This window comes from Dipteris shenzhenensis, chromosome 8 (assembly GCF_047967505.1).
Source record: "Dipteris shenzhenensis isolate YYH24624 ecotype China chromosome 8, Dip_SZ_1.0, whole genome shotgun sequence".
In the NCBI taxonomy this organism is placed as follows: domain Eukaryota; kingdom Viridiplantae; phylum Streptophyta; class Polypodiopsida; order Gleicheniales; family Dipteridaceae; genus Dipteris; species Dipteris shenzhenensis.
In genome coordinates, this window is record NC_141603.1 from 52,506,438 (window position 1) to 52,531,127 (window position 24,690).

General features: G+C 41.6%; 1 protein-coding gene across 2 annotated transcripts in view; it reads right to left on the reverse strand.

The window, feature by feature from the left end:
• Positions 1 to 11,241, reverse strand: part of RST1 (ARM repeat superfamily protein) — a 230,421-nt gene extending 219,180 nt beyond the window's left edge. Inside the window, exons 1-2 of one of the 2 annotated variants that reach the window (XM_087378094.1) lie at positions 10,931 to 11,241; positions 9,836 to 10,117 (exon numbers count right to left, since the gene is read on the reverse strand). In XM_087378094.1, coding sequence (XP_087234220.1) covers positions 9,836 to 10,117; positions 10,931 to 11,191 — 543 coding nt within the window. In that variant the 5' untranslated portion in view covers positions 11,192 to 11,241. Of the gene's footprint in view, positions 1 to 9,835; positions 10,118 to 10,774 lie in introns of both variants that reach the window. The other variant, XM_087378093.1, reaches the window with a different exon arrangement.
• Between the last annotated feature and the right edge of the window lie 13,449 nt (positions 11,242 to 24,690).

Below are 24,690 nucleotides of genomic sequence, written 5' to 3' on the forward strand. Positions count from 1 at the left end.
AGATTTGATACAATAGATGGCGCTGCCTCCCAGCCGTGCGCTCCTGTGAAAGAAGCTTCGATGGCGAGCTAGAAACAGTAGAGGACGGAGGTTGGATGCTAAGGAATCAAGGTTGCTGTAGCCAGCGATGAAATGGGCTTCACAGGCTTGCTCTTATATAGCCACTAGTCGTAGTCGGTTGGACCCAATTGGGTGACCGACCCAGTCCACCCAAAACGGTCGACTGGGGGTCGGTCCCGAAATAGGCCACCGACCACACAATAGAACCATGGCGTAAAATAGAGCAACTGGGGCTCCAAACGGGCCCCGCAACCCGAGTGGGCTGCCCCGGAAAATGCTCCGTCTACCCTCAATGCGGTCAGTCATGGGATGCCTTCCCGCACTTGCATGTAGCCTAGTTGGCAGTGTGCCAACTCCGTCCAGCCATCAGGCCACACATGGCCCCCATCTGGTGTCCAAACCAGGACCTACCGGATAACCGAGCTACTCAAATGCCTTCTCCTCACATGGGGGGCTTACAAGTAGAGTTAGCTGGTTCCCGCGTAGTTACACGAGAGTGGAGCATTGATATCTAACAAATAGTCCCATCGGTGGATTTTCTCAATGGCTTATATTGAACATAAAGATGTGAACCACTTAGGGTTGGGGTTGGGGTTAGGATTAGGATTAGGGTTAGGGTTAGACCCTATGCCCTATATCTATGGTACAATTTACGCCAACATTTTAGTAGCAAGAGCAGTACCCACGTGCTGACATGAAGGTTTTCTCGATCACTAAGAGTGAAGCCCATTTTCTCTAGTCACAATTGAATTCGTGGAAACACATCTCAAGACACCAATAGTTAAAGTCAACATGCACCGTCCGAGTTGACCCTCACATCGACATGAAGGCTTTACTTGGTTGCTAGGAGAAGTGCCTTTTTCTATAGTTAGAATGGAATCTGTCAAAACACGCCTCGAGACACCCATAGTGAGAATAGGCATTTAATAGCTGAGTTAACCCTCACATCGGAGCGATACTAGATTGAGCAGCTCACCAAATGGTCATATACAGATTTTGGATGCGTCCATGGTCCAGCCTACGGCCACAAAAGATTTCTAATTTCTTCTAGAGGACTGCCGTTGGGAGTCTACTAATTGGGCCCTTGCTAGAGAAGATGTGCATTGATGGGAGGTGCCACCAATGTGCGGGTAGTGATCTCAAAATGATTTCGCACTATTTGTGGAGCTGCCTTGCAGCACAGAGGACGGAGGCGGGTCACACCCTCTCCATTGACACGGTCACCCCATCTTACAAGATCCAAGGACAGAGGATCTCTTGGATCAAGGTACAAGATGTGACTCCCCCTTCTCGGCAGTGTCATGTTTCTTCCCTAGAGGACACTCTTTGGGAGACGGTGTCCAGCATCATTCCTTGGAACATCTAGGTTGCCCGCAGCCACCCTTGTTGCCATTCAAAACATCATCTACACCCTGCATGCCATATGGGAGTGCGGGACATCGGGATCTCGGATGACTGCTAAGAGGCGGTTGAGTTTTTGCAAGTGTCTTCTATGTATTCACAAAGAGAGGTATTCGCTAGATGTATAGTCCTCACCAGGATTATTGGCCCCTGTTTCAAAGATTCCCTGGGCAGTGTGCTAAATTCTGCTGATTGACAACCAGTTTTTTCTCGTTTTGTTTCTTCCATGATTAGTGCCACATGGATTGCTCAGTTGTATGGTTGTTATTTCTAAGCATAAATAGAAATTTCTTCTCTAGAAACAAAAACAATAAAAATTTACAAAGAAACATACTATTCACTAAGATGCACCATTATTCTCAAGTATTTGAAACTCCTAAGCCGTGTAAAATGGATTGAGCTTTACCATTCATCAAGGTATAAGATTTATAAATGTGAAACCTTACACTATTCGCACCCTACACAAGATGACTGCTCCAAAATTTTCCATGGCTCTTGCAAAACATATATCATGAGGCTCTTGAGAGGCAATTATAACTCAACAAGTGAGTCCTTATACATGCCTTTTTATTTGCCTTGTAACCTCGTTCTTTATTTTCAGCTAATATAGTTGGCTACTTAGTTGTGCCCTCATCTCACCTCCTTATTTTTGTCATGGTATCACAGCATCTTATGCTACATTCTTGTGACAGCATTGTCATGCATTTGTGCACCTACACCCTGACAATTAGTCTTTCAACTCCACCAACAGTAGGCCTTGTAGAGGGAGATTTATTGGATATTTTCCTTCAGGAAAATCTCAGTTTGGAGCTTTCTAGCTCAAATTAAGGAGGTTTGAGTGAACTCCATAAGCCAAAATGTTGTTGTTGAGGAGACAAAGTCCTAGCCAGAGACGGTAGCACATAAAGCTCTAGTGCTACCCCCATAGACACCCAAATTGGTTATCAAGAAGAATGAGAAGGAGAAGACAAAGTCACAGGAGTCAGAGTTTGAGCTAGAAGCACCAAAACCACCAAAGAAGACCCCAGCAAAGGAGAGGAAGGCTCCATGGTGCATTTGTGGCTCCGATTGTGGAACCAAGTTCTTTTAGAGAAACAAAAGGTGTACCACAACGGCAGGCTCTCATGGAGGCTAACATGGATGCCATTCTGAAGAATGACACTTTGGACTTGGTGGATAGACCCCTCAAGAGGAAGGTGATCAGCACCAAGTGGGTGTAGAGGGCAAAGTTTAAATCCGATGGCAGTTTGGAAAAGTACAAAGCCAAGTTCATAGTCAAAGGTTATGCTGTGAGAAGTGCAACGGAAATGAACGGAAGAGAGAGAGAGAGCACGCCTCACACATACACAGAGAAGGAGAGAGAGGAGAGACAAAGGCACAAGAGAACTGCAAGTGATCTCTAGAGAAAACCCCACTACAATTGGGGGAAAACCATGGAAACAACAGGCTGCTTGGGAGCTCAGAACACACAGCTCAACAACCAAGTGGAAGGGAGCACAAGGGAGTGGATGAACTGCTCCCCAGGTGCAAGACTGGGCTGGCTCTACTCCTCTGCCAGGCCCCTGCAATGTGTGATGATCTGCTCCGAAAGAAATGGTGAGACACCAACGAGAGGGGCCTATAAATAGCCCCAGCCTCTCCCTAGTCGGTCAGCAAGTCGGTCAGCAAGGGGAGCCAAGCAGCTGCTCTCCCTGGCTGACTCATATGCAGGGGGACCGACCCCCCTCTGCCCTCTATAAAGGGGTCGCTGGCAGCCCTACTGCACCTCCTAGAGGGCCAACCACCTGCCCTGCTCATGGCACACAGCCCTATAAGAGGGCAGACCCCTCTATGCCTAGGGGGCCGACTCAATAGACCCTACATGAGCCAACCAGGCCTGCTGCTCCCCTATAAAGGGCTCACCTACCCCAGCATACAAGGAGGCTGCCTAGAGCCGACTAGATCTACTCTCATAGGGCGCCCACACCCACAGCACAAGCCCTCTCTCTCCCTACCCTATCCTCACACTGGGCGGGCACACCCACAAACAAGGACCTCTCTCTCTACGGTGACATCAGGAGATGTTGACCTCCAACATATGCTCATGTAGAGGGTCTCAACTTCGAAGAGAACTTTGCCCCGACAACATGGATGGTGACCATATGAACAGTCATAGCCTTCGATGCACCTTTGGATGGTTCATTTTTCATATGAATGTCAAGTCTGCTTCTAAACCAGAACCTGGAGGAAGAAGTTTACATGGATAAGCTAGAGGGATTTCATGTTTGAAGTACAGGTACACAGATGTGCAGACTAAAGAAAGCTCTATAGAGGCTGAAACGGCAACCAAGAGCGTGTTACCACCACATTTGATGACTTCCTCAACAAAATCAGATCGTGTTGAAGTCCATCAGATGCAAACCTGTACCTCTTTTCAGAGGGAAATAGGAGGCTAATTGTAATCTAGTATGTTAATGATTTGATTCTTAAAGGTGATCATATGTGACAGAAAGACCTTAGGGAGACCAATGATAATGTATATAAAATGTGAATATTTAATTGTTATGTTGTATTCAAAGAGATTGGTCAAGGATTTAGCATCAAACTTTTTGGTGACCTGGGATCTGAGACAACTAGAAGGTTCTGAGATCTCCATGCATATTAATATGAGTTAATTAATTAGCCATGCACCTAGAGGTAAGTGCCTAGTGGTTCATGAATTAGTCAGACCCTAAAGCGGCTAAAGTGATTACATGCGTGGGGGAAGGGTTAGAACCCAGTAAAGGCTAAGGATAGTAAGGGCCTTTCTAGGGAGATGGGGTATTCGTCTAGACGCTACAATGACAATCTGCAAGATTATTTTATGATTAACTATGAGGGAACCCAAGCTGGGTGAGTGCCCAGCAGAAGTGTACCATTGAATGCAAGGCTGGATGGAGAATTCTACTCTCAGACAGCTGTGTCTCTTCTGCATAATTAAGTGTACCAGTTTGTCACTGAATTTGTCATGGTTTTGGCAAACCATGGGGATGACGGTCTGTGCCAAAGAAAAGCTTGAAACAATTTATGATGCTGTGCTGCATGTGTGGAAGGGATTGAATTGTCGAGGTTTACGTGGAGTCATCGCAGTGCAGCCGTGAAATTTGGGAGATTACAACGTGAAGCAAATGGGAAGCAAATGGGCAGTCAATATGTCCGTACATGCAAAGAGAAGAAAGCAAAGATGAAGTGAGAGTATTCATAAACATAGAGAGTGTAGGGGCAGAGGTTGCTCCCAAAAGTGTAAAAAGATCACGATTCAGAGAAGGATTAGGACATGGGGCCGGGCGGAGTGATCATGGGCTCCATTGACATTCTTCGCTCCACAATTCAATCTGCACTCCAAGCCAAATGGCCAGCAAGTACCAAGTTGTGCTGGAGGGCCTTTGTGGCTCACCTGCACTTATTGAGAACATAACGAAACTATCAACAGCCAACAAATGGGCTCAGATAGATGAGAACAAAGAAAGCCTGCGCAGGAGTGTTGGGCTGCAGGTCATGAATGTCAGAAGATCAAGGCCCTTTGTGGTTATGCGTCACCTGCACTTATTGAGAATATAACTAAACTATCAATGGCCAACAAACGGGCTTACACAGGGGCATTGACCTGTAGGTCATGAATGGAGTGTTCGCGTCTTCAAAAAGAATCTTCATCGTTCTTACCAGCAAGAGCTTCGTTTAGGAAACAATATAAAAAGCAAGCGTTCCTTGGGGTCGGGTGGGCCAACAGAGATACAGAGCCCTTCGAAAACCACCCCTCCTCTCTCCCACATTCGGGTTATCAAAGAGGTAGCAGAAGCGAAGCATCCGATTTTGGCAACAAACTTTTGGATGCAGGAGATGGATTTTGTTCTAGAAGCAATGCTCAAATTACTTCTGAAGACCTACAAATAAAAGGGATTAAGCCAAGGAGTTTCCTTTCCTTTGTGTTATAGTTTGTTTAAGGTATTTACAGATTAGAAATGGAAGTAGATGATACTTCTCATGTGGACCCCGTAGTATCAGGAGTTCGGCCGATACAGCATGTATCGTGCTCCATGGCACGCAAACCCCACTCATTGAATGCTAGGATTGGTAATTCAGGATGGCTTACGACAGTTCATGGCACAGCAGTTGCATGCCAATGAGGAGTAGGAAAAATTGCCTAAATCCATTCATACTCTGACACGTAGACCCTCTTGAGAAAAAAATGGGAAAGGAATTATGGAACCTGCGTCCAGTGTTTGTACAATACAAAGGGCTAAAATAAAGCGGCCTAATATAGCAAGTTATAGGCCTAACAAATATGCAAGTAGAACGGCTAATAGAAACTCAGACATCATTGAGGCATGGCTTACAGAAATGGGAAAAGGCATTTGCCATTTGTGATGATTCGAGAGGCCGCATACATTAAAGCTGCAGATAGGGGGTGGATGAAGCAACAAAAAGATAATGTGGCTTCAGTCACCTGGAAAATCTAGAGTTTAGGAAACGGTTTCTTCCCCCTGATGAAGCTTCTAGGCCGTGTGATGATTTTCAGTATCTCAGGCTGAGGAATTTATCAGTAGCACAATATACTGATAAATTTTGAGAAATAGTGATGAAAATCCTTGAGCCTTTACCAAAAGTTTGTTCAATTCAAAGACTATATATTTTGGGTAGAACGATAGGATCAAAATGGCGTCAAAGGAAAGTATGCCAAAACATTGGATGACGAAATAGCAATAGTGTTGAACTATGAGGATGCAAGGGATAAGGCCAGTGGTTTTGTGCACCTTAGAACTCAGTATGATTTCTTGAAAAAGCTAACTTTCCGGAAAAAGTATTTAAAAGGCATAGTTCAGCAAGCTAGTAATCAAGCCAAGCAGGCTAGGATAATTGATAGTACATCACACCCACGTACCACCATAGGGGTGAAAAGAGAAGACTTGGTCGAAGTCCTCCTTGACTCCTGAATAGAAGTTTCAAGCAAAGAAAGGACTGTGTTTCATATGCCTTCAACCCCATGTGTAGGACTATTCGAAGAAACAAGAGTCATTGCACCGCAGAGATGGTGATCTCAAAATGCAGTACGAAAACCGAGGAGAATGCCAAGGCTGACGACCTGCAAATTCAGCTAGGGGCACCTTCTCTCAAGTTAGAAACTGCTTTATTATGTGTTTCTAAAAAGCTTAAGAATGCACCTGATAACATCTTATCAAAACTCACAGCAACGGGGTCCTCAGATTTTACCGGAATGGAATTAATAAAGATGAATGGGCAAGTTGCCAAGCACATCATTGTACTATTTGACTCAGCGGGGACTCAGTGCCAACGCACAACGTTATTAATTCCAAACTGATAAAGAGACTGAAGCTGAAAACCAACCCATCTAACTATGCCTATAGAGTTTGGATGGCTGATAGGAGTCCAACTAAGGTGGTCCTCGTGTCACAGAGTTGGAGCTAAACATCCAAGACAACGTGGAGAAGCTAGATTTTGACATTACCAGACTTGCTAGTGCAAATGTAGAACTTGGAATGGTGTGGCACTTTAAGAGAAATCGTAAGGCAGGGTTGGCAGAAGTTGTTGGGTCGGGGAGAAATGGAGTGCAAAAGGACTGCAAGGAGCAGACAACAGCTGAGGGAAAACGAAGTACTTGCAAATGGATAATAAGAAAGTACAAGTGGTGGCCGATATAGGCCCCAAAGTCAACCACAAGTGTTGATCAATGACATCCGGCCTACAAGGAAGTGCTAACAAACCCCCCTCTATGGTATGGCTGAAGTATCCTGGATACATCTCAAGTATACCTGGAAACTATATCATGGTTGCACATATTTGTCCAAGATGGATATAGCAACTTATGTTAGTATAGGGAGATCAACATCACGTAATAAATGGTGCCAAGTGTAAGGCATGTCAAAAAGCCTCAAACTTGGGTCGTGGTAGAGCCTTTGTGAAGAGATCTACTAAGTTATCCTCCATGGAAACGTAGGACTACTGTATACCTCCAGCTGACAGGCACTCTCGAACATAATGATAATGGACCTCAATGTGCTTCATACGCACATGAAACATTGGATTTCGTGCCACTGCTAAAGCACTCTAGCTGTCAGATGATAGTAGAAATGTCCTGGCTGACATGAACTTATGAAGCCAAACACGCTCTACTATAGCTGTCAAGGCTACCCTAGTATGTGTTGGAAAGGTCACCTCCCCATCTGTAAGCCCCCATATGAGGAGAGCATGGGGGAGGTAGACCTGGGTCATGAGAGAAGGCCACATGGGCAGCACTATGGCTGCCATGGGGGCAAAAGATCAGAGAGAAAAAGGCCAAGTACCTGGAGCTCCAGAGGCTGCATCAGATGGTGCCTTTGTGCAGAGAAGGTGGCAGGGGCATCATGCCCTGGATCTGACCTGGCAGGAGGCTATTGATGAACAGCAAGATGGCGGGGCATCCCGGGGGAAAGGCGCCTACAAGGCAAGCTGTTTGGGCAAGGATAGCAGCTTGTAGAGAGCTGTTGGAGCAGGTTCTGAGCGCTGGAACAGGCCTGAACAGGTGCAAGACCAGCAGAATAGAAGGAGCAAAGGGGGGCTGACCCCTTGCCCTCTTATAGGGGCTGGTTGGGCTGAGCCAACCAGGTCGTTTGGGCTAGCCAACCAAGTCAGCCCAACAGACCAGCATAGGGCCCTGCATAGAAAAGAGGGCCTAAGGCCGGGTTTTGAGAGCCCCTTTGGGGCGCTTTATGTAAGAAAGTCGGCCAGGGAGGGGCTGACTGGGTCGGCCATTTCCCCTCTCCTGGTTGGTTATTTTGAGCAAGCCTGGGGCCTATAAAAGGGAGGGCCTTGTGCCCTCATAAAACATCACTTGCAGCAGCACATCACCAGCAGTTTGGAGCAGCCAAAGAGACATACTTGGGCCTCAACACTGGAGGTGAAGGAGAGAACCTTGAAGCTGCAGACCTAGCTTGGAAGGCTGCCTACCTAGGCTGTACACAGGCAGTAAGGTAGAAGGATCGGGACGAAGAGTCTACATACGCTCGAGGTGGAGCACACAGGCTCAGTGTTCTAGAGATATCCGGCAGATAGTAAAAAAACCTTTTGGTAAGAAGACCAAAGGGCCATGCTCTAGTGGGACTTTGGATCTATCTCTTTTGTAGTGTGTCCATAGCTTTGGATGGACATACATTCTTTTGGTGGTTTCTATATCTGGATGGATCATTGTCTATTTACTAGTCTGCACATCTATGTGATGCACATAAGTTACGAAGTCTGTGATTCCACCCCACCACACACACTGTGTGAGCTCCTGGGCTATTCTATCAGTCTTCCATTGTGCGTACCCTCTGTTGGTCGATTTCTAACAGTATGGCCTTGTAGGTCAGTTAGGATCAGTCAATCCTTGACTGCATTGGTCAACACTTGTGGTTGATTTTGGGGCTTATATTGGCCACCACTTGTACTTTCTTATTATCCATTTGCAAGTACTTCGAGTTCTCTCAGCTGTTGTTTGTCTCCTTCGCATTCCATTTCCATTCCATTGCTCCCCGCACCCAACAAGAAGCACACCTACAAATTTGAATTTGGTGGTGCGTTGTATACTCTTCAAGGCAAAAAGAATCTTCCTCATCCAATTATGCATTGACTACTGAGGGTTGAATAATAGTAATGTTAAGCACAGATATTCAATGGCAAGAATAGTTGATCTCCTCAAATTTTCTTTGCTTTTGACGTTGTTCTCCTCAAATTTTCTGAATCTTCTAGTGTCATTTATTTTTGGCAGGTCTCGTTTTCAAGATTCATACTGCAGCAAGAGACAACGAGATGGTTGTCAACCTTGCGGCATTGCCTTTGCATTGGGTCTCCTTTCCTTCACTTCTGACCCAGGCTAGGGACTATCCTGGCCCTTTGTTCAATGGGGACGTAACATTATTGGGTGACTAATTGAGCCAAAGGCTTCCTATTAAAAGTAGGTCTAGCAATATGAAGATGGTAGAAGGTTTCTAGGTCTTCTCACTCGCTTCATCTTTTAAGAAGAAAGACTTGGCACACTATATTTCGAAAACAGGAAGAAAATCCCATGTCCATGCCTATCTGAATTCACTCGTAAAATGTTTATCTGAAATGAGACAAATATGTTTCCAGATCGTACAATGAGAAACCACCTCTCATTTGGCAGTTTATGAGCACAGGAAAGAGATGTTTCCATACTATAGAAGGAAGTGGTGTCACATATGAGTTTTAGTTCTCTTATGTGTGTGTACGACCTACGTGGTAAAAAATAGTGAGCTTTACTAATACCAGTGTGTTTTTCCTCAAAACAAAAGAAACATTCTTTCTGCGACCATACCAAGGAATACAATTAAGCAGTGGGAGTAATGCTGACAGAAACTACCTGAGCTGTTTGCAATGAATAATGTGGGATGTACTGTGTTAATAAACTTAGCAATGAATGCCCAACATGAAGATTTGTTGATGCGAAAGCTGCAAGACTAAAATGAAGTTCCCGAGCTATGACAGAATGAGCTTTCGATGCTGACGGGTGTAGCAGTATATAGTTCAAGAATGGTTGTAAGAAACGCATGCACTCTGAACCCTTTTGTAAGTCTTCTTGAGTAAGCATGATGGCCACCTGTTGTACGATTTCCGAATGGGACCCTCTCTGTGATTCAAAAGCCTGCTTTTGAGAGCAATATTGTTAGCTTTACTAAATGCATCATTCAAACTGAACCAAAGGGCGCCTACAGATAAGCCAAAAAAAATCAGCGAGGCTTACATAAGAACGCATGAAAGATGGAAGGTGAAATAAAGAGAGAGCCGATTAAAAAGGGGAAAATGTGCAAGCACTATATAGAGAATAACACAAATTTAAATATGCTCTTTTTCATTCTCATGGAATACCTTTACCAAGAAAAAGCACGTTTAGCTTAGTATGTACATAAAACAGAGAAGTCTGATTGAATTCCTTTTATCCATTTAATCTTCAAATTTTACAATAGAACATCTGAAAATTTAGGCTTTGCTGCAAATGAATACGTTGTTCAACGAAATGACCAGAAGCGAACAGTGCACGTGGTTCCAGGCACACATCTATTGAGTTTTAAGTTGCACTTGAGGAAACTTCATTATGAACTTCTATTGTATAATTTTCTTAAAAATGCTAGAGTACCCTTTGAAGGCATTCATAACCCCCGTACTTGAATGGGTACTCATTGGCTGAGGTTCTGAAAATGAAGGATTAAGCTTTCAGGATTGCTTCCTTCATGGTCAGTTGATGATTTGTGAGTCTCAGAAATGCACGTGGAGGCATCAAGGGCATGCCCTGATTTTTTACCTTCACAAAGGGATGGACTTCATATGACTCAAAGCCCTTCAAAATTTTACGGGGGGCTTCAATGTCTTTCGCCTGCTTTACAAGAAGTCTGCAGATGAACCCAATGCTCTTAAGTATGATTGTCACTGTCTCTGGCTTAGCAGATTCGAGTGCAACCTGAAGGTAGTGCAAGCCTTCATCGAGAGGTAGATGGCCGTCCCGCAGAAGGCAGCAAAGTTCTGAAACAGCTTCATCAACGACAGCAAGGGAATCCGAGGTGAGGCATTGTGACAATGCTTGTTGTCCGAGTGAAGATTGCAGACGGAGGTGAGGGGGGGAATCCTTGAGAGTTTCAAAAATGGCCTTGACTGCATAGCGCTGAACGGTTGGGTGAGGAATTCTCAACTTATCGAGTAAGGAGCTGTAAGATAACGCCATTAAAGTCTAAACAGATTCAAGAGACAATCAAGCTATGCTCACTCGAAGAACGAAACAAGTTCAACGAAGCAATGTTAAAGCTTTTTTGTTCAGAATTTTCTTTTTTTTTAAGTCCTAAATTTTATGATTCCCCACTTTCTATTTCTTTCCCTTCAAATTTTCTCTACTCTTTTCCTTCCCCCCCCCCCTCTCTCTCTCTCTCTCTCTCTCTCTCTCTCCTACACATCATCACCAGTGTATTCTTTTTTGCTTTTTGGCCTAAGGTCTAATTGGAGGTTCTCATTAGAGATGAGAAAAAGATGAATTTCATTCATAGGGCCTGCCTATTTTGAATGTTTTTGGCATTGATTTGTCATTTGAAGTTGATGGTTCTATAGAGAAGTGAGTGATCTGACCAATAGGTGAAGTTAGTGCCTACGGATGTTTTAGGGTTGTTTTTGTTTGTCCAAATGTGGTCAATCCTTGAATCGTAGAGTGTGGTGTTGGTGTCTACGAGTTGGCACATGTTGTTGCTGGACATGAATTGGTTTAGTTGTGTTGATTCATGAGTTTTTTTATTTAAGTCGATGTTAAAGTCTCCGATTATGTAAGTAATGGCTTCGTGCGGGACTAATGACATTGTCAATTGTATTCCGTCTATCAGTGTTGTAGCTCTTGATTTGGGGTGTTTGTAGACATTGATTACAGCTATCTGTTGTTGCGAATGTGTTTTGAATGTTGTGAGTAGGCACTGAGCTCCTTCTTTCATGTAATACTCTTCTTTAAGACGTGTTAGTTGTGGTTTGTAGTAGGTTACGATTCCTATGCCATCTTGTTTTGCTATGCCTTTAAGTCCTCGTATGTCGTGGATGTGCATGTGTTTCTTGCAGGTAGAGTATTGTTGCAGACATGATGCTTGGGCAAGCTCGTATATTTTCTTTGTCTGAATGAATTGATCTAGTGTTAAGTGATTGAATGTTATGTTGTTGGTTTGAGGATGTTGAGAAGTCTTTTTGTTCTATTGTCCATAATGGCTCGTTCCTAAGTCTTTGTATTTCATTTAATACTATTGTGTCCACTTTGATGTGTTTTGCCTCTATGGTATGTAGTAGGAAGAGGTTTTTTGGATCTTTGACTCGTGATAAGGCTATGTAAGTTAGGCCATGTGATTTGATGCCGTAAGGGTCGAATGCTAGTGAGTCCATTGATAGTCCTTGCAAGCGGTGTATTGTTCTTGCTGATGCTGGATGTATTGAGAACTGTGTTCGTGTGATGGTGTTTAAGTTATTTTTACCGACCTGGAATTCACGTTGGATTTGATTTAATGGTGTCCATGCTTCTTGCATACCGCTGTCATTGATTTTTGCATGTCTTAATCTTGCCATCCTACCAGTCCTGCTATTATTGAATTTTAGCCATATTACTGGATGTGTGTTGTGGTCAGTATATTGCATGAAAATTCCATCTGCTCCATTAAACAACCTGCCTTGAATGTCCAGGTTCCCTGAACAAATTTCCACAATCATTCTGACCTTTAGTTGCAGTGTCGAGTGTAACCTAGTGGTGTTTTTTGGGTCATCTGAAGTGCGTATTGATTTGCTGCAAGTTTTATGTCTTCTGTCGACTGCATGTATAATGTGTTCTTTACCTTGAAGGATCCTAAAGACGTTGTTGTTGTGCTCATCCTTGAGTGCGTGTGTGTAAAATAAGTGTGCAACTTTTGTGATGTTTGTGGGTTTGCGACTGTAGTTCATGTTTAAGTATAGAATGTCTTCTTTTGTATGATTTCCAACTCTTATTCTGTTGATGATGTCGATGTACTTTATGTTGGTCTGCCACATTGGTTTAATCAATTTGTAGTATTTGACCTTTTCTTGCCATATTGATGGCATTATTGCAAACGATGTGTTTTATTGTGAGAAAATCCAGCTATCCTTTGTTGGGCTAGCTTGACAAAGATCTCCACACAATAAGAGATCCACTCCTCCAAACGGTTCGGAGTGGTTGTGCTTAATCTCTCTCATACGCATGTCAATGGCAATGAATGTGTTCAAGTCAATTAGAAAAATTTCATCCAGCACTAACAATTCCATTTTGGTATAGTGTGGATAGATATTGCAATGTCTCTGCTGAAAGGTATGTGTAGTTAGACATGAGAAGTGGGAGATGCAATGCAGAGTGTATTGTTGTGCCACCAATGTTGAAAGCTTCTTTGCCTATATATGCCAATAAAATTACTCGTGCTAGTTCAATATTTGTGTTCTCTTTATGTGAGTAATTTTGTAGCAATGCTTGTACTATCATATGGAGAGTGTGTGTTTTGCCTGTTCCAGCATTTTCGGGCAGGAAGAGAATGAACTACTTGTTGCCATATTTTCTTTTTTTCAACATAATGTCTTCTACTATTATACATTGCTCTTTGTTTAAGTTCTTAAACATTTTGTGGTATTCTTTGTTTTGTATCATGCCTTGCACCTTCAGTTGAGTTTGGTTGATGGTTTTTTTCTGACGCAACCCTTCCATTTCTATGCCAGCATCATATTGTTGTTGGTTGTGTTCTTGCCTCATCATTTCTGAAGTGGCTGGCATAGTGTTACTATGTGTTGGTGATTTTATGGGTGGTAGTAGCATTTTATTAAATATGTATCTATTGCGTTCGATCGTTTGCTTGTTCTCAAGTCATGCCATGTAGCCTCTCTTCTTATTTCCATATTTCCATGTTTTCATCTTTTTGATTTTTTTTTTGTTTGCATTTTTGTCTCTCCATCTTTCTGTTCTTAATATGTTGTGAGAACGCTTCGAGTCCAGGTAGTGTCCTTTGACAAGCCACGGACAGTAATGTTAGATGAAAGATTTCAAATATCTATTGTCATTTCTTCTACCTTGTTAACTACATTAGTTGGCAATGTCATTTGATGGTAGACATTGGCAAGTCCATAGAACTAGGATTGTTCCTTGGAGCCAAATAGGCCCAAGATGGTTCTAAAAGAATGAGGAAAGAGAGTGGTATAAAGGGAATAGGGTTGGCCCTCCCTTCAAAAGGTGACATGTATAAAAGGCCAAGTGGTTGACTTTGGTCTTCATTGTTGGGTGCACAAGTTTGGAATACAAGCTCCCCCTTCTCTTCCAAGAGTGTTTTTGGGTGTTCTCTGATTTCCTTTGTACTACCATTGTGTTTTCCTCTCCATCCCCTTTCATTCCCCTCTTCTCATTCTCTCCCCCCCCTCTTCTCCTTTCTCCCCTTTCCCTTCTTCTCTTGTGGAAACACGAGAGAAGAAGGGGTTCTCTTCTTTTCTCTTATTTCCCGAGTAGTGCCTTTGTGTTTGCCACTCCATCCCCGTTCATTTCCCTCTTATCATTCCCTTTCCCCCCTCTTCTCCTCTCTCCCCAAATTAACACCAACTACTAGGAAAGAGGTGATCTGCTGGCCTAAGAGGGGTAGCAATAAAACCAATAACCTGAAGTAGTGTCAGTTAAACAAGTGCAAGTTGCTCCTGTCCATTGTGCCAAAAAGATAAATCTGGTGATGAGCATCGAGATAAAGAACCTACCTATGGTGAAGCATGTGTCCTTCATTGAGACGGTGGAAGTGTGGACCTATGCGTAGGATGAATTGATCATAGAGGCCGCATCTAAGGATTTGGAGCCTCAACACTGTGGCACAAATTGGAAGTACTGGAGGGATAATGGGAAAGCAGTTCATATTGGTGGATGCATGATTGCGAAGATCTGGCTTGGGAACCAAGAGCCACTATTCCACCTTGAATGGGGATGCAACACAATGAGGATTTCATGTTCAATACCTCAAACTCATTGGGGACTTGATGTGAAAGTGTACAGTTGCATTAAGCTCCCATCAACACCTCCTGCATCCTCTCCCGATTATTACCCAATGGGCATACCGGTTGACTTCATCCAACTGGACATGCCAAGTAGCTTCACCATTAGCAAGTTCATTGATGTGTCTACGTCGGTTATGTAGGAGCGCGAATGGGGATGCAACACAATGAGGATTTCATGTTCAACACCTCAAACTCATTGGGGACTTTATGTGAAAGTGTGCAGTTGCATTAAGCTCCTGTCAACACCTCCTACATCCTCTCCTGATTATTATCAAATGGGCATACTGGTCGACTTCATCGAACTGGACATGCCAAGTAGCTTCACCATTAACAAGTTCATTAATGTGTCTACGCCGGTTATGTAGGAGCGCATGAAACTATGTAGATTGCTGATGCCCATCTTTGGAAAGGAAACCAATAGGAGGATTCGGTGATCCAAGCTCCGAGATAGATTGTCATTCGAAGAAGTCGTAGGCATCAAAGCAATGTTAGTGATAATCTAGGACATGGGTATTACCTCGAGCGAAAGCCTATACTTTGATGTCAAAATTCATTTGGCAATCGACAAATGCTTCCCATTCACTAACTTAGGCTTGCCAACATGATGCAAACACCTTACTGGAATCCAAGTCTCTTGCATAAACTAGCTGCATTGTCCTGTCAGGGAGCACCACAACATTGAAGATGGGGATAACGTTCGACACCCATTTGGTGAGGACCCAAAGCAAAGCCATGATGCAAGATGCGATGACTCAATGATGGTAACACAATGCAAGCGAGTGGACGTGCCAAAAGCAACTTCACCATCAACAAATTCATTGATGGGTCTATGCAGGTTGTGCAAGAGCATACAAAATTGTGCAACTATTGATGCCCATATTTGGAAAGGAAACCAATAGGATGATTCGGCGATCCAACGCCAAAGTCGCATGCATCAAAGTGATGTTAGAAACAATATAAAACATGCATGTGCTGATAAAAAACGAGTGTTTAATGTCATTATATTATGGTTACTTGCATCTACGTCTTGTATTTGTAAGATCAAAAATTGCCATGAGCATTCTATTAATTGTTGTTTAGTTTCTTCTTTGACAGCACTATCTACATGGAAATTTCGAAGTCGTTAGTGGTGATAGTAGATATAAGTGTTCTTTTGATCTTATCCGTGATAGTGTGGTGTATTTTGACCTCTGCTTAGTAACGGCAGAAAGCTACTTGTTCTAGAGTTAATCCTTGTGAACAATGAATTGTATGAGCTGCAGCACTTGGTATTGGAAATTTTTTTTTGTGCTATGGTGTCCTATTTGTATTTCTTTTGCGACAGGGAAGATGCATGTCCAATTATGTTGTATGCCATTTGTATATGAGTTTGCATGTTAAGCTCGTGTTTCTTCACCTACACGTGGTTGAAGAAATTGTATCCAAATAATTGGATCATTTGTATCTATTGTTTTCAATATGCAAAAGTAGCCATTTGCTCCATTAACTAGCCTATCTGTTGTGAAATAATTTCATGCACATTGTTCTACTAACATTGATGGCTTTAATTCGAGCATTGTATGTAAACCAGCTCTTTTGTTTGGATTGTTTGGTAATGTTATGGTTATTTTAAAATGGTTGCTATAAAAGTATTTTTCTTTGAAAAATGTGAATTTTACCTTGGGTTTTTTGGAACACAATGTCATTGTGTTGATTTGTAGCTTTTGGAGTATAGAATAAGTGCGGTTTTGTCAAGTCATGTGGGGGTTCGTGAAAACATGCTTTGCTTATGGTATTAATTTCTTACTGTGTTTGTTTGTTTTTTTAGAAAATTGTTTAGAATATTTATGAACTCAATATTAGTTTGCTACATAACCTGTAAGAGTTCATAATATTTGAAATTTTGTGTCCAAATGTTTGTAGCCAATACCTTGTTGTGCAAGTATCCATGTATCATGCACTGGGGGTGGGGGGTTGATATAAGTCACCAAAGAAGAAAACATGCAAGCCACCACATGGTAGATGTTGTACATGTTTAATTTTCCATAAATGCTTGTCCTCTAGACTTCCTGCTGCTATGTTTATTGGCACAAAGTTGCAGCAAAAGTAGAGCCATCCAAGATACAACATTAGATCACTAATATTTTTGCAACAACGACAACATTAGATCAATAATCTTGTTTTCTCTTATGATTCACTGTTGTTCAAAAACAATAATAGAATTGTAGCAACTACATGATCACAAAGTTGATATTATTGCTTATGTGCGATACCATGGACCAAGGAATACTATCCTAAGCTATAGCATGCCCCATTCATCAGGTACATAATTATTAATTGGTAAATCAGAATGTAGGATTTGCACAAAAGAGCAAGTTTTTGACCAATGGATTAGTTCATGTCGTCAACTTGCTTACAAAATGACCTTGAATGTTACACATCATTGCCTACATCATACGACATAGTGTTGTTTATAGCCTCATTAAATCTTACCTCTTTTGTCACAATCTTTGTTGCATAGAATATTGTGGCAATCCATTAGGAGCTTCATGATAATTCCTCCTGTATATAATTTGTCATGTAATGCATTTGCACAACCTATGACGAAGGTAGCTATTTTTCTGCCGAACAACCAACCCACAACAAAGGAATCTGACTTATGTGACCGGTCACCCTTGTGTTTTGGTCCTATTTTAGGACTTGCATATAACTCGTGTGCAAACCAACAAAATCTATTTGGGAGAACAAACATCTAATCTAGCTCAGATTTATTATTGGTTCGATATAAACTCTTCCCCCAATCAATGATTCCTACCCACACTAATTTATCATCACTCGTGAAATCTAGAACATATTTGCAAGCATTCAAGTCAATATGCATGAAAAGTTTCTCGCGTACTAAACTCAATGAACTTGTGATAGCACTTGCAATTTCTAAAGCGTTCTGGCAAAACAATCATGCTCGTAACTTGGTGATTGGAGAATGCCATGAGAACTGTGATTCTTCTAGAGGAATTTGTTTTTTTATCCAATTGATGTATGATCCAGAGGATAGAGGGAGAGACATGAACATATCATGGATAGTACCTCCATCGAAAAATAGACTGATTAACCAAAGCACCTTGTCATGTATATAGCCTATTGCTCGACACACAACTCTATGCATTACACTCATGACTAATTCTGTAATTAATGTGCTTGTGCATTATTCTTTTTGAGTCTCTTGCTAGAATAGGATAAGGTTGGCCTGAAAGTTGGAACCCCTTGAACTTGCACTCGATACACTCTTCCTTCTATTGCCCACCCAAATATTCATGAGCCGTTGGTGCTACTGCTAATGGAAATTGCATAGTAGAAGAACACAAGTCAACAAACTGAGTGCATAGCTCAATCTATGCCCTCCCTTCAAGCTCTACAGGATTAGTGTTTGCCTTGGACCCACTAGCCATTTGAGTATAATGGACAAAAGCACTAGTTGTCGCTTTCCCTACTGATCCTCTCTCTCTAATATTTTTTCTATGAATAGTAGCATGCGCTTCTCTCCAATGGATTGTCCATGGATTGAACTTATCCTCTCCAAGTAATGGGCAAGATGATGTGTTTTGCTTTAGCCAATATTTTCAATTGCTTTGTTATATCTCCAAGTGCTCTAGGAAGAAATCGGTTCACTCTCTCACGGATCACGGGTTCTAATATTTGTCCACAATCTTGCCAAGCAATATAAAAATTTTAAAATATTTGCCCTTGCATTTTGTCTAGTACATGTTTGGTAGTTGTACTAGCTCTAATGTTCTCATTGCTTAATCCTACGACATGTTGGATTGAAAACTTGCAAATGAGCATTTGAATTTTGAACTTCAACTCTCTTCTCTCTCTTTGTTGAGTTCCCGTGATGCATGGTTGCATGGAAATCTAAACCAATCAACAATCATTATATAAGTACTCTAGCAAGTAATATGAACAATGAAACGTAATAGTTACACACGCTAGAGGCAAAGTATGCATAATACAACCATTGAATTAAAAAAAATTATATGACTTCAATATTGATACCATTAAACAACATTGATGTGATTAAATAGCACACAAGTGGGAGCTTATAATCTCATAATACAATGTACAAATTGAGCATCCATATTACTAAATAGGAAATTGATAAAATGTACATAGATTTGGATGTACCTACATACACGTGTGTGTGTGTGTGTATGTGTGTGTGTGTGTGTGTGTGTATAGTACTAAAATAGATATGTACTAAATCATAACAAGGTAATTCAAACTACCAAGAGCGAGTTGTCACGCAGTCATGATTTTGTATTACTTAAATATATACGTCACTCAAAGCCTCCTCAAAGCAAAGTGATTTTAACCAGCATATATGAGCCATCACTTGGTTTTGAATGATAATTATAAACATAAGTAATGTACGCATAAACATAGACATTTCTCTCTCTCTCTTGCTTGTTCTCTCTCCTTCTCTCTTTGCACATCAACAACATTGATACCATTAAACAACATTGACACCATTGAATAGTAGATGAGTGGGAGCTTATAATCTTATGATCTAATGTATAAGTTGAGCATCCATATTACTAAATAGAAAATTGATAAAATGTACATACATTTTGAACTTAAAAATTATAGTAAACAATACTAGATATCTAATAGAAGTATAAATTACATGTAACCTATATAATAGTTATCTACCTATGAAACTTTGAAACTTGCACCAATTACTAATTACTAGTTAAGAAGATGTTATCAAGGTAGTGTGAGTTAGAACAGGAAACATGTAATAGCATCATGTAACCAAGATGACCTAGATCATTGTTTATGACACATCTGGTTGGAAAGATTGTTATCAAGATAAACCAACCAGTAGAAATGGTTGGAAAGATTGTTATCGAGATAAACCGACCAGTAGAAATGAGTCATCATTCGGATAACATCTCTACTAGAACCTATGTACATGTGTGATACACACACACACACACACACACACACACACACTTTTGGGGACCCTTGCAGTCCTTGGGGTTTATCAAAACTTTAATGATAGTGATAATCATTACTGACAGTAAGATCTATATAGATTATGGATGGTGCAGTGACTTGTACTAACCTCTCCCCTTGAGTCTTCTTGTATTAATTGAATGTGTTGATAATTTGGCACCCTTTTAGACACTAGTGGCGATTGCTTAAAAACTCCCCAAGGGAGATATAGTATGAAGATAGAGGGTGGAGGGTTACCTGGTGACATTTATGCATTTATGCTAATTGCTTTAATAATTTTAGCCCCCATAAAGCCTCTTATGGCATTTTGAACTCTATAAAGGGATTGGCTCTATCTCTCTTATATTTCATGATATGAGGCCTTGTTATACCCTTAGGATCAGTTAAAGGCCTTGGGGACCCTTGTAACTTTTGGATGGGAAAAACGTTAGTTTTTATTATTAGAAATGTAATTAATAATGGAATATGACAATAGAAAGGAAAATGGCATGTAATGCCCACCAAGAGCTACTCAAAGTATTCGAAGTGAAGCACTTTTGTCATGACATAGAAGCATTGAATGGTGCATTTACTAGACCAAGTACTTCCCTTCCAAAGAGTGAATTGGGACTTCAGAGACCCTCAGTGCTACATTGGAACATGAGGTGCAATTGGTGTACAAAACTTGAGCCCCTTGGGGTAGCTGCCAATTGATGGTTCTTCAAACAATCCAATGGGCTACTCAAGAAAATGAGCTCGAGCCCCGAAACAAATCAGAAGCTTGATGATTCACTAGCCAAGGAGCTGAGCACATGACAAGAGAGCAGCTGGCCTCAAACTTGCACAACAAGACTTGTAGGCCCATTAGAGAAGAAACAAGCCTCTAGGTGCATTTTACGATTCTCCCTGCTGTTGCAGCGCAACCATGTCTTCCTTGTGTATCTCTACTCTACTTTGTAGTCCCACTCTACTTCCTCCTACAATGCTTCCTCCCACTCTAATTCCTCCCACAACTCTTCCTCCCTTCTGTGCGTGTGTAAATGTGTGTATTTGTTTATGTGTGTTGGGGTGTGTATGTCGTGTTGCAACATTGTCATGTAAAACTTGACTCCTACTTTGCATATGAGCTCTCAGTACTCTATAGGAGTGCAGCTCTCATGGAGGGACTACCATACTCATGGCACAAAGCAATGTTGATCCAGGCCCTTAGCTTTTTTTTTGAAGCTCAGATACCTTTGCATTTCGCCGTTGGTGTTTTACGGCTTTAGAAATGGGCACATAGATGTTGGGTCATGCACCTTGACTGCCTTTCAAGCTATTCGATCCTTATCAATGATGGTTTTTCTCTTATTGCTCTTTGATCACACCTCAGGAGTCACCTTTGTAGCTCCACTTCTAAGTCACCTTAATAGCTCCAATGCCTCTAAAGCTCTCTGAGTCAGGTACTATGTAAGAGTGTTACGGCCACAAAGCTTAATAGTTCCTAGTAGAAGTTCTTGGCTTTTTCCTTACATCATTTCAAATAGTCACATGATATCTTGCCATCCAATTGTCATCTTTTTTGAGCCCTTTGCCCACGAAATTATTGCCATGGTTCTCTGTCTACTCTCAACTTCATATTTTGGATAGGCACTAGAGTAACTCACTTTGGATTATCTCTTACAGTCGCTCAATGGCAGTGCTACTATAACAAAAAAACCATTATCCATGAGATTTTAGGATTACATTAATCTACTGATCTTAGCACATTGTCTATATAGAGTGTCCAAAATGTATCAATGATTATACGTGCCCTGCATGTTCTGACTGTTATCGTATAAAATATGAAAGGAAGGAGTGTGGGATTTATCAACATACGTGATGTATGGTTTTATATGAGTCGAAGACCAAAGTGTAATCGAACAAGTGAAGCACCTTGCTGACCAAAAAATGCAAAAATGGTCACCCCATAGTCCATTAGCTAAAGCTGGTAATCGCATACGGTGAAAGTATTCTTCTCTTGTATATACTCCATGTAAAGTTGAAAGTATACCCAGTGTCAAGAAAGTGTACATCCAAGTGGTTGCATCATCGTTTTTGTTTTTAAGAGCTACCAAAAAGCTATCAATTATGATTTTATGTATATTCATAGCAGTATGTGAAAGCTTAAAGTATCAAATGAATAGTCATGAGGCGCATATTGTAATGTGAAGGATGATGTAAGCCATGCATGCTTAATGCTTTGTCTATTCTATCCATAGCTTGTATGTGCACTTTTATTTGAAACTTGTAGGCAACACAAAAGAACAAAATGCAATGCAATTAAAATTTTGCTACTTAGGAGATGTATAGATTGAAATTGAACACTAGATCAATAGCAAACCACTAAGAATTAAAATAGTAATAAGAATATATATAAATGTGAATGGCATCAGTTATCTTAATTTGAGATTAAGCAAAGGATGATAACTTAACATTTTGTAAGTTAAGAAGCCATAGTTAATAGAGCACATTACAAGCCTGCATGTTAAATTACATGGTAAATCTCAAGAAACTGTATTAATAGACCAAGATTCAATAATACAAGGAGTTGCAATCTTGAAGAAGGTCTGAAACACTGCCAAGATGTTGCTGAGGACAAAGGTCCATCTTGCTGGGAACATGTATCTGGAAAAAGAGTTACAATCTTGAAAGGGATTTGAAATACTACCAAGATGGTAACAAAGATAAAGATCCATAAATTTTTTTGGTCCTTCTGAGATAAGATGTTGAGTACATTCATATTCACATAATAATAATAACAAGCGATGATGATACTTGTTGTCGATAGCAAAAAATTATACAATCAATTTTTGCTTTTTGCTAGTAGATTTAAGCCAAAACACTACAAATTGTGGTTAGTCGAGCTATGGGAGCAAAATTATCTTGATAATCAAAACCATGTACCTGTGCAAATCCTTTTGCCATGAGCCGAGCCTTGTACTTATCCAACGTGCCGTCGGACTTGTACTTGATCTTGTACACCCACTTGGTTCCGATTACCTTGCGTTTTGGTGGTCGATCCACAAGGTCCCAAGTGTTGTTCTTCATAATGGAGCCATACTCCGACTGCATAGCCTCCATCCACCTATCATTGCCTTGTGCCTCTTCAAGACAATTGGGTTCATCAGCATGGATCTTTTCTGTCATTAAAGCATAGTTGACCAAGTGTTCCTACGCCCTTCTTTGCTCCTCTAATCTCTTGGACCGGCAGTGTTTGGATGGTTCCTCCTCAATTGCTGGAGGTCCTCTGCCGTCCAAAAGTTGCTTTACCCACTTCGGGAATGGCCGTTGCCGTTGTGGTTCTACAGGCTCTTCTTTATCTTCTTTGTCTTGAATCCTCCCAAGCACCATTGGGGGAGTTCGATCTACTGTTGGTGGTGGTACTGGATGGATATCCTGGTCCTGGTTGTCTGGGAAGGAAGCATCCTCCTCCAATTGATGTGGTTGTTTTGAGAAGACCACATCGCGACTTACGATTACCTTCTTGGTAATAGGGATATAAAGACGGTAACCCTTCGCCTCTTCACTGTAGCCCAAGAAAATACACTTCCGGCTCTTCGGTTCCCATTTGGTCCTGGTAGCATTAGGGACATGCACAAAACAGTCACATCCAAAAACTCTGAAATGTGTAGCTGAAGGTTTCTTACCAGAAAGTGGAGTCATCCCGTTCATAGCCTTCGTGTAGCTATGATTGAGGATGTAAACTACAGTGTTACATGCTTCAGCCCAGAAAGTCTTTTGGCAAATCTTTCCCTTTCATCATAGTCTGGCCCATTTCACAGATGATGTGCATCTTGCGTTCTGCTACTCCATTTTGTTGTGATGTATGTGGTGGGGGTTTCTGCCTCTTGATTCCGTGACTTTTGCAGTAACTTTTGAATTCACTCGATGTGAACTCTCCACCTCTATTTGATCTGAGCTTCTTTACCTTCCTCCTCGATTCTTTCTCGACCATTACATGCATTCCTTGAACCTACTGAAAGCCTCGTCTTTCGTCTTCAGGAAGTATATCCATATTCTTCTACTGTAGTCGTCGATCAATGTCATGAAGTAGAAGGAACTACCCAAAGCTTCCATCTCCATCTTTCTGCAAAGGTCTGTGTGAACGAGCTCTAGAGGAGAATTTGCTCTATTGGCCTCTTTAGGAAAGGGCTACTGATGTTGCTTGCCCATCATGCAAGCTTCACATACATCGGGCAGATCTGAAATTTCAGGTAGGTCTGCAATCATTCCACTTTTATGCATCTTCTTCAAAGAACTAAGGTTTAGATGACCAAACCTCTCATGCCACAGCTTAGTGTTCTTCACATCTGCTCGAGCACTGAAAGCTGAGAGTTCATAAATGTTGTTGCACTGTGTACTTTTAGCCAGAAAAGTTATCGAGACCAGAGGCTAGAGGCTAAGTATGGCGACGCTCGAAGGCCATAGAGAAAAGGAGATCATGAGGGCGAAGGGATGTCATAGGGGTGAAAAAGGAATTAGAACCTTTTATAGCCAAAAGAGGGGGTCTCTCCTCATTAATGTATCCTCCCACATGCATGGTGTGTGTGGAAAAGTCTCCCATGTGGGCTAGGTGGTTACGCACTCTCAATTGTGTGCGACAACCCTTTGCCTCAATTTTCCACATAAATTAAGCCCCATATCTCAAGTCTATGATACTCCCTTGGTCTCTTTCCAATTTTATAA